General features: G+C 44.4%; 1 pseudogene and 1 gene segment (V, D, J or C); both read left to right on the top strand.

Moving 5' to 3' along the window:
* The window catches only part of LOC103737423, a 20,291-nt gene extending 12,751 nt beyond the window's left edge, over window positions 1-7,540 (top strand). Inside the window, 2 exon segments of the V gene segment in view lie at window positions 6,272-6,579; window positions 7,397-7,540. Coding sequence covers window positions 6,272-6,579; window positions 7,397-7,540 — 452 coding nt within the window.
* Window positions 7,541-10,381: 2,841 nt separating this feature from the next.
* LOC103737422 overlaps window positions 10,382-10,892 on the top strand; it is an 8,131-nt pseudogene continuing 7,620 nt past the window's right edge. The window contains exon 1 of the transcript XR_003850162.1: window positions 10,382-10,451. The product of XR_003850162.1 is annotated as an Ig heavy chain V region PJ14-like (transcript). The remainder of the gene's footprint in view (window positions 10,452-10,892) is intronic.

The raw sequence follows: 10,892 nt of genomic DNA, 5'->3' as shown, positions 1-10,892 counted from the left end.
CAGGGAAGCAGAGAGAGGTGAGGGCGGGGCCAGGACCAGAAGCGGTGCTCCTGGAGCCCAAGAAAGGGACTGAGTTGGTCTGGGGTAGAAGGATCAGGAACCAGTATTGGTTCCCCAGGTGTCTGGGGCCCCAAGACTAGGAATGGCACAGGACCCAAACTAGGAGTATAAAACGGCAGGAGGGATGGGAGGGTGAATGTGGCTTAGGGAGTCCCAGCACGGAGGGCTGCACTATAGACTTACCCCAAGAGGTCTGAGGACAGTAGTGCAGGCTAGGAGAATTAGCCAGTGGTGCAGGCCCAGGGAAGCAGAGAGAGGTGAGGGCAGGGCCAGGACCAGAAGCGGTGCTCCTGGAGCCCAAGAAAGGGACTGAGTTGGTCTGGGTGAGAAGGATCAGGAAGCAGTGTTGGTTCCCCAGGTGTCTGGGGCCCCAATACTAGGAATGGCGCAGGGCCCAAACTAGGAGTATAGAATGGCGGGAGGGATGGAAGGGTGCATGTGGCTTAGGGAGTCCTGGAGCGGAGAGCTGCGCTATAGACTTACCCCAAGAGGCCTGAGGATAGTAGTGCAGGCTAGCTGACTAATGATATTTATCAGATATGTCTGTGAACATGTCTGTGAGGGCTTGTCATGACTATCCTAATTGATACAGATGTCAACCACAGTGTGAGGGATACCGTTTTCTTCCCAGATGTTCTTGGGTTGGATGAGAAAGTTTCTGAGCATGAGAGCCAGCTGACAAGTACTGTTGCTTCTTTGCTTCTGCTGAAATTTCTTGTTTGATTTCCAGCCCTGCTTTTCCCTAGTGGGGAACTATTACTTGGAATGTGAGTAAAATAAATTCTCTCCTCCCCCAAGATACTTTTTCTCACAGTATTTTATCACAGCAACAGAATGAAACTAGAATAGAAATTGGTAACAGAACTGGGGTGTTGCTGTGATGGACCTAAGAATGTTCTTTCACTGGAGGATTGTGGGAACATTTGGAACTTTGGAATGGAAAGGCAATTAAATGCTCAGGGCTTAATGATATATGGTGGTTGAACATGGAAAATAATGCTTAGAAAAATGTGGACTGCCTTATGAAATTTCACAGATTTAAAAAAATGGACTATGGACCATTTGTGTGATACATAGGTTTAAGGGTATGTGGTTGCAACCTGGTCCTCTGGCTCTTAGGCGCTTTCTGACTCCTTCTCTGTGACGTTTCCTGAGCCTGTAGATATAAGATTCCTTTGTAGATGTATCATTTGGGACTGGGCACCCCATGGTCATCTAATCTCAGGATTTTGAATAGTTGTGAGACTTTTTTCTCCATCTCATCACAGGTCATGGGAGTGTACACAAAGGACAGCACAAGTGTGGACTGTAGGCAGCTTGAGCCTACAAGAAAAGCTCTGCGTGTGGTAGACTGCACAGCTGACAAACTAGGAACACTCAAACAATTGGATCCCAGGTCACAAGTGAGACCCTGAAGCCAGAACTTGAGCAACAAATTCTGGAATCACACAACTGTATTTTTTACTTTTTTATCTGATCTTTGTTGGCCCCTCTGTTCTTCCCCCTCAGAACACAGAAGTAGAGTTTTTTAAGGGTTCCACTGTTAAGGCACTTTCAATTATTGAGGGTGCTTTGGACTTTCATAATGTTGGAATATTTCAAGACTGTAAGACTTTTAATATTGTACTGAATTATTTTATAATATTAACATGAGATCTTGCCAACAAAGAATGAAAAGTTATGGTGAAACCTTCTGTGTCTGTGTGTCAAATTGACAAGATGTGAAGGGCCCTAGTTAGCACTGTCAATTTGACAAAATCTAGAATCATCTGAGAAAAAAAGCCTAACTTGAGTAAGGTCTTTAACCAGTGGGTCTGCAGACATGTCTGTGAGTGGCTTTCTTGTCTTAATGTAGAAGGGAACAGCCAATATGGGTGGTACCATTCCCAAGGCAAGGTGCACCTGGGCTGTAAGAAATCTTACTAAGCCTGAGAATGAGCAAGCCAGCAAGCAGCTTTCCTCCATGGTCTCTGCCTCAAGTTAGTGCTTGAGTTCCAGCCCTGAGATCCCACATTGGTGGACTGCAACCTGGAAGTGTGAACCAAGTCAGTGTTTCCCCACTCAGCTGCTTTGGTTCACGGTGTTTTATCCTAGAAAGAGATTGATAGTTGAACAATGCCACCACTGAGAAATTCAATTTGAACTAACTCCAAACACACACGCGCGCGCACACACACACACACACACACACACACACACACACACACCAATCAGGGCCACAGGGCACAGGCTCCCACTCCTCACAATGGTTCTTCTTTGCAAGTGGCTATTGAGGGAAAGATCATGGTCCTAAGAGAGAAAGGGACGGAGAGGGAAGCCTGTGCCTTTATGTACTGTGGAAGCTAGACTTCAGCTCCATTTTGTAATGTCCTGAGGCCAAGCTCTCTCTTGAACAAACATCACCCTGGCTGTGCTATGAGGTGATCCATGGCTTAGTGGGGACACACAGTTGTTGGGATGGTGCACACTGAATGACATACCAAGGTTTCGGCTATTGACAGCAGGATTTGTAAGGATCATGAATATGGATCCACTGGGCTCCTCTGTGCTGTCCATGAGAGCTGCTCTTGTCATTGCTGAAGCTGAAATATGGAAAGAATACCCATCAGATCTCTTCTTAATATTCCAATAGAGAAGAAGGTGCCAAACACAAACACCACCTCTGCCAATCCCAAGATGAGCCTCAGCCTGTGCAAAGACTGGGGGAGAAGGATTGTATTCAGCAGCGTCACCTTGAGTCCTTGCAGTTGGTCTGTCAAAGCCTGTCCTGTGTGGGCTGTGGGCAGGGCCAGGGTCTGAGAATGATCAGGTCCTTGGGTGAGATGACCTGGGATGCTAAGGGTCCAGTTGCTGCTCTCAGCATGAGTTTCCTCTGCAGCCCACAGGAAAGACGGAGCTGGAGGCAGGTGTGGACCTAAAACACCAATGTGAAATGGCACCAGGCTTTGGGAAAATGAGAACACATCACAGTAATTAGACCCTGGAAGGACAACAGGAACAGTGTGGGCATCACCATCAGGAAGCAAGACCCTGAGCATGAGAGGATGTTGAGCACTGACCAGTGCACAGTAATATTTCTTTTTTTTTTAAGAAGAAGCATTTCATTACAGCTTTAACACACTCAATAACAGTTTCCAGACCAAAAATACATCTCTTTCAAAAGTGGCTATAACATTTTTAGGTGCTCTGTTGGATTAATACAGTTATACAATATAGAATTCAGTATAAACCTGGTAAAACACTGTTTCTTACAGAAAGACTCATTGTTTTTGCTAATAACACTGCGATGTTGGCACATGCGTCTCTCATCTGTATGTGTCTGATTATTGCTTGTCATAATCAGTTGCACTCGGATCTTGGCACCTGTGTATGTCTATATAGTCAATAAAGTAATATTTCTTAATGAACGCTTTGCTTGAAAATCAGCTGATCTTGCTCTCCTTAGCCACCGCATCTCAGGCATTCACAGAGAAAAATAATTCTCCTCTTCACTGCACACGTGAGTTCCAACGTGCTCTACTGCCTTTCACAGAAGGACACTGGCACTGTCTGGAGAAAGTTTGTGTAGTATCATTTGTGGTGTGGCTCCTGATCACTTGTTTGTGGAAAGGACTAATGGTTTCAAATACCCGCCAGTGCACTGAACAATGCCTACATCAAGGAATTAACCAGAGCCAAATTTCAGCATTACAGAGATGTGAGAACTCTGCTTTAAGATGGCTACTGCTCCCCAAAGTGAGAATATTATATGCAAGAAAATACACAATTTGGTATTAGGATTTAAAATTACCACACTGGGGGCTGAAGAGGTGGCTCAGTGGTTAAGAGCAATGACTGCTCTTGCAGGGGACATGGGTTCGATTTCCAGCACCCACATTGTAGCTACAAACCATCTGTAACTTCAGCTCCAGGGGATCCTAAGCCCTCTTCTGACCTCTGCAGCACGGCACAACACGGGTGCACTCACATACATGCGGGCAATACACTCATACACATAAAATAAAAATAATAGCTAATATATTTTTTAAAAAATTACCAAACTTAATAAGTATACATTCCTTGACCCTGAATACTGATATTACTACATGAATAACAAGCTAGGAATGGAAATAATGAACATCTAAAGTAGAAAATAACTTGGCAATGTGTATGAAGATACCACTGAACCCCACTCTTAAGTGGTACCTGTGCCTCATGACTTTCTTCTACAGAGTTCCATGGAAATGGAACCTGGATTATCAGAAGGCCTACACACAGTGACTCAGCCAGGCTATCAGAATTTTTTAAAAACGTGGTGTAACTGGTCTGGTAGCATTTATTCACTTTATATTCTTTCTCAAATTTTGTTGAAAAATTAGGAAATATAAAATAAACACAATAGACCCACTTTCATAATAATATGTAAAAATATTCCTGCCACACTCAGCGCATCACAGGCAACAGGAGCTCTGCAGACATGGAGGTGGGCAACCATCAGAAACATCAGGGAAGACTGTCTCACAGAACAGAGGAATGTCTCCACCTCTGCCATTCACATATCAAAGATCAGGTACAAATACAGAAGGCCTCCAGGGTGGAGGAAGTGGATGGAGATCCAATCAGGTCATTCAGGACCCATCGAATGTTCTCAGTCAGGATGACCATGCATCACACACAAAACTACAAGGTGGTCATGGGAATAATGCAGATCCCTTCAGGGATGAACAGACAGGAGAACGTAAATGTCAAATGCACAGAGCAACAACACATGGGGATTCTGGAGCAGGTATGATGGAGGACAAGTCATAGAAGCTAAACATGGATGGAGGGACATGGATTGAGTGAACATAAGCTCTGCTAGACGCTGCCCCACTGTTGTGAGAGGTTTAATTCCGACTCTGGTTTTCATTTCTCTACACTGATGATGCACATTGCCAAGGCTCAGTGTAATGTCTGCACACACTTCACCTTCTGGAGAATTGACAGTCAGGTGAGATAATCCCTTTATTGAAGTCCTGCCCCTCACCTTCTTTTGATACATTACAGTTTCTGATTTACTTTATTACGTAAGGTAGCAAAAACATTGAGTCACAAGCAGGGCTTGAAGCCATTAATCTCGGAACTCGAAGGCAGAGGCAGGCAGGTTTCTGTGACATTAATGCCAGTCTATTCCAGTTCCAGGTCAGCTGTTACTGCAAGCACACTCTGTCTAAAAAAAATTAAACTGCAAAGAAGAGCCTCAGTCTTGACTTTGTATCAGTTTGTTAGAAGGTTTTATAAGAGCAGATCCTCCCTGTGCATCATGAAGTGAGTCAACACATTGTGGAATCTTGTTTTGTATGTGCTCAAAGGGAGAGAAGAGAGGGGGAGGGGAGGGGGGGGGGGGGGAGGGAGACAGGGAGGGAGGGAGGGACTGAAATAAGCAGCCTGGAGGCACCAGATTTGGAGTTAAGTCCCACGCTTATGCTCCTTGTTTACACAAATGGGTGGTTTGCCCCAGCAAATTAGGATCAAAATTAGGCTCTCAAACTGTTTTTCCAAGAAACTTTGTATTCTCATAAAGCAATTTTGTGTGAGGTGTGTCTTATCAAGTTGAATTCCCTACATGTGTGACAGACTAAGATCAACTCTTCTGAAACATTTTAAAAGGAATTTTTATGCTGCCCTTTAAACATTGTTTCTGATCAGACGACCATTAGCACAAGACAGCACCACCATAAGCCTTGCACTGAAATTTATACAGATTTATATTCACACTGAGTTAACTGAAGTCTGGTCCTCCAGGACTATATGAATGCAGACTCACTTACTGTAAGACATTCCCCCTTAATTTGTCCCTAGGACCCAAACATGAACCATATCAATGTTTGTTGGTAATTAGGAAAACCAACAACAATCAGGAAAAGGTCTGTCAGTTTTTTGTCTCCACTTGCTCTAAGCAGTACCAGGCAGTTGGTGATACTGATGGAGACCTGCCTCTTCTCCACTCTTAAAGACTCAGGATCCTCCCACATGCAAAGCAGCCTCTAGTCTCAGGCTGAAAGCCCAGCCCTGGCTGAGGAACGCCATCTCCTCCTCCCAGGAGCCTCCATCAGACCATGGCTGTCCTGTGGCTTCTCCTCTGCCTGCTGACTGCTCCCTGCTGTGAGTGTCTCTGAGATTTTAGTTCACAAGCTTTGGCCGGTTTTATGCTTTGACGTATTTCTTTGACTTTGATACTCTCTGTTCCTAGGTGTCTGGGCCCAGGTGCAGCTGAAGGAGTCAGGACCTGGCCTGGTGAAGCCTAAGGAGACCCTGTCCCTCACCTGCTCTGTGTCTGGATTTTCCCTAACCAGCAATAGTATGCACTGGATCCGCCAGCCACCAGGAAAGGGTCTGGAATGGATCGGTGCAATGTGGAGTGATGGAGACACAGATTATAATTCAGCTCTCAAATCCCGAGTCAGTATCACCAGGGACACCTCCAAGAGCCAAGTTTTCCTGAAACTGAACAATCTGCAGCCTGAGGACACAGGCGTGTATTTCTGTACCAGAGACACAGTGAGGGGAATGCAGTGTGAGCCCAGACAAGAACCTCCCAGATCAAAGTGCCAGTGGCCAGTAGGGGGCAGTGAAGCTCTTCAGGGCAGCTCAGTACTACCCATGGGTCCTGGGGACCAGTAGGAATCCCTCAGAACACAGTGGGTGCTCAGTCTACCCTGAGTGCTTCCAAGCCCACAGATGGTCTCTGAGCTGGTTGAATGTTACAATCTCCAGTTTCCTGTCCCTGCTCAGAATTTCTCTAGTGACATTTCCTTGAATCCCATTTTTTGAAAATTCTCTCTGATTCAGCCAAACAATGACATTTCTCCATGGAGCACCTCTGACGCCTGTTTGCCTTTGGTTCCTGTCAGATGGGTGGAGATGAACTTAAGAAAAAGCTTCCCATCCTTTTTCAACAAGTGACTGTAATTCTACGAATTGGTGATGTTGAGTTCAGTAAAGACGCCCGGAAACTCAGATCATCTCCAGTTCATTCTGTTTACTTTTGTATGTGAAGGAGAAGACACAGCTTCTGTGAATTAGTGTCCAACCCACACATAGGGTGGAACCTGAAATGCGCACGGTTTCAGTCTTCTAGTTTGAGTGTCCGAAGAAAATACAGTTGATTCTTATCTCATAGATTCCATATTATAAAATCTGCATCTTGATAACAATTAGGTTTTACTACAAAGGCCCAAGAAAGGATTCATTCACAGCAGATCATGTCCACTTTCAGCCAGGGTGACAGTGAGTCGCCAGTGTGCATGTGGAGGGTATTCTAATAACAGGACATAGATAGAGCCTTCTTTTCTTGGTCTCGTTATGTCTGGGCCAGGTGCAGCTGCAGGAGTCAGGATTTGCCGTCGTGAAGACCTCACAGTCACCATTCCTGTCCTGCACCATCACAGATTCCTCTATCAACTCTAGTTTCTACTGGACCTCGATACGACGGCCTCTAGAGAAGAGGCTGAGTGAATGAACAAATAAGTAGTAGTGGAAACACTGGAGACAGCCCATCCCTCAAGAACCGCATCTCCATCTCCAGAGACACTTCCAAGACCCAGTCCTCCCTGAAGCTCACCAGTGACCATGGAGGACAAGGTTCTGTGCCTGTGTCACAGCCAAAGGAATTCAGAGTGATTCCTCATAGAACCTCCCTGCATGGAAGCTCAGAACATTCAGGATGCACTCAGCACACACCAAGTGCAAGGACTCAACTTCAGAACAGGAATGCAGGAATGATTTGGGAATTTATCTGCCCTTGGTTATCATCACCTTGAGTATCTCAGATATAGAAACTTGAGGATAATTTCTCTCTGGGAATGAAACCCTGTCTTCATTGATACCTGCATATATGTTTCTCCTCATTTCTCACAAGACAGAGTGCACAGTAATATTTCTTAATGAAAGCTTTGCTTGAAAATAAGTTGATCTTGTTATCATTAGCTGTCACATCTCAGGCATTCATAGAGAAAAATCATTCTCCTCTTCACTGCACGTGTGAGTTCCCACGTGCTCTGCTGCCTTTCACAGAGGACACTGCACTGTCTGGAGAAAGTTTGTGTAGCATCATTTATGGTTCCTGATATCCTGTTCACAGAAATGGTTGATGGTTTCAAATATCTACCAGTGCACTGAACAAAGCCTTCATCAAGGAATTAACCAGAGACAAATTCAGCATTGAGGAGATGCAGAAACTCTGCTATTAGGAGGCTACTTCTCCCAAAGTTAGGATTCTATATGCAAGAAAACACATAGTTTGGTATTAGGATTTTAAATTACCATCCTGAATAAGTATACATTCCTGGATACTGAACACTGATATTAGTACATGAATAACTAAACATGTATGGAAATAATTCACATCAAAAGCAGAAAGAAATTGGTACTGTGTATGGATATACCACTGAACCCCACTCTTAACTGGGACCTATGCAGCATGACTTCCTTCTATAGAGTTCCATGGAAATGGAACCTGGAATTGCAGAAGGCGGGCACACAGTGATTCAGCCAGGCTATCAAATTAAATTAGAAAAAATACATGATGTAAGTGGTCTGATAGCATTCATTCTCTTGATATTCTTTCTCAAATTATGTTGAAAATGTAGGAATTATTAAATAAAAATAGACCCACATTCATAATAATGTCTAAAAATATTCTTGTCACCCTCAGAGCATCACAGGCAGCAGGATCCCAGCACACATGGAGGTGGGCAACCATCAGAACCTCAGGGAAGGCTGTCTCCCAGAATAGAGGAATGTCTCCACCTCTGCCATTCACATATCAAAGATCAGGTACAAATACAGAAGGCCTCCAGGGTGGAGGAAGTGGATGGAGATCCAATCAGGTCATTCAGGACACATCGAATGTCCTCAGTCAGGATGACCATGCGTCACACACAAAACTACAAGGTGGTCATGGGAAGAATGCAGATCCCTACAGGGATGAACAGACAGTAGAACGTCAACATCACATCCACAGAGCAACAACACATGGGGATTCTGGAGCAGGTATGATGGAGGACAAGTCATAGAAGCTGAAAATGGATGGAGGGACATGGACTTGAGTGAACGTAAGCTCTGCTAGATGCTGCCCCACTGTTGTGAGAGGTTTAAATCCGGCTCTGGCTTTTCATTTCTCTACACTGATGATGCACATTGCTAAGGCTCAGTGTAATGTCTGCACACACTTCACCTTCAGGAGAACTGACAGTCAGGTGAGATAATCCCTTTACTGAAGTCTTGCCCCTCACCTTCTTTGGATACCTTATAGTTTCTGATTTACTTTATTATGTAAGGTAGCAAAAACATTGAGTCACAAGCTGGGCTTGATGCATTAATCCTAGACCTCGAGGCAGAGGCAGGCAGATTTCTGTGAAATAAAGGCCAGTCTATTCTAGTTCCAGGTCAGCTGGTGCTACAAGCACACCCTGTATAAAAAATAAAACTGAAAAGAAGATCCTCAGTCTTGACTTTGTATCAGTTTGTTAGAAGGTTTTATAAGAACAGATCCTCCCTGTGCATCATGAAGTGAGTCAACACATTGTGGAATCTTGTTTTGTATGTGCTCAAGGAGAGAAGAGATAGGGACTGGAAGGGAAGGAAGGAGGGAGGAGGGGAGGGGGGAGGGAGGGAAGAGGGAGGGAGGGACTGAAATAAGCAGCCTGGAGGCACCAGATTTGGAGTTAAGTCCCAAGTTTATGCTCCTTGTTTACACAAATGGGTGGTTTGCCCCAGCAAATTAGGATCAAAATTAGGTTCTCAAACTGTTTTTCCAAGAAACTTTGGATTCTCATAACGCAATTTTGTGTGAGGTGTGTCTCATCAAGTTGAATTTCCTACATGTGTGACAGATGATCAACTCTTCTGAAACATTTTAAAAGGAATTTTTATGCTGCTCTTTAAACATTGTTTCTGATCCAACGACCATGAACACAAGACACCACCACCATAAACCTTGCACTGAAATTTATACAGATTTATATTCATGCTGAGTTTATTGAAGTCTGGTCCTCCAGGACTATATGAATGCAGACTCTCTTACTGTAAGACATTCCACCTTAATTTACCCCTAGGACCCAAAACATGAACCATATCAATGTTTGTTGGTAATTAGTAAAACCAACAATAATCAAGAAAAGGTCTCTCTGTTCTTTGTCTCCACTTGCTCTAAGCAGCACCAGGCAAACCTCCCTCAGTTGGTGATACTGATGGAGACCTGCCTCTTATCCCCTCTTACCTCCTCAGGATCCTCCCACATGCAAAGCAGCCTCTAGGATCAGGTTGAAAGCCCAGTCCTGGCTGAGGAGCCCCATCTCCTCCTCCCAGGAGACTCCATCAGACCATGGCTGTGCTGGGGCTGCTCCTCTGCCTGCTGACTGCTCCATGCTGTGAGTGTCTCTGGGATTTTAGTTCACAAGCTTTGACCGGTTTTATGCTTTGACAACCAAGGATACAAACAGAAAACCCACAGAATGGGAGAAAATCTTCACCAGCGACATATCTGATAGAGGTTTAATTACCAGAATATATAACAAACTTAAAAAACAGAGAACCAAGACAAGAAGCAACCCAATTGAAAGATGGGCTAAGGAGCTGAAAAAAAAGTTTTAAAAAGAAGAAGTAAAGATGGCTATGAAACATCTTAAAAGATGTTCAACATCACTAATAATCAGGGAAATGCAAATTAAAACCACTTTAAGATTTCACCTTACCCCAGTCAGACTGGCTAAGATCAAGAAAACAAATGATACCAAATGTTGGAGGGGATGTGGGGAAAGGGGAACACTCATCCACTGCTGATGGGGCTGCAAACTGGTTCAGCCCCTATG

The sequence above is a fragment of the Nannospalax galili genome, unplaced genomic scaffold, assembly GCF_000622305.1.
Source record: "Nannospalax galili isolate Female #2095 unplaced genomic scaffold, S.galili_v1.0 scaffold1938, whole genome shotgun sequence".
Taxonomy (NCBI): Eukaryota; Metazoa; Chordata; class Mammalia; order Rodentia; family Spalacidae; genus Nannospalax; species Nannospalax galili.
This window is presented reverse-complemented; position numbering and strand designations above follow the sequence as displayed.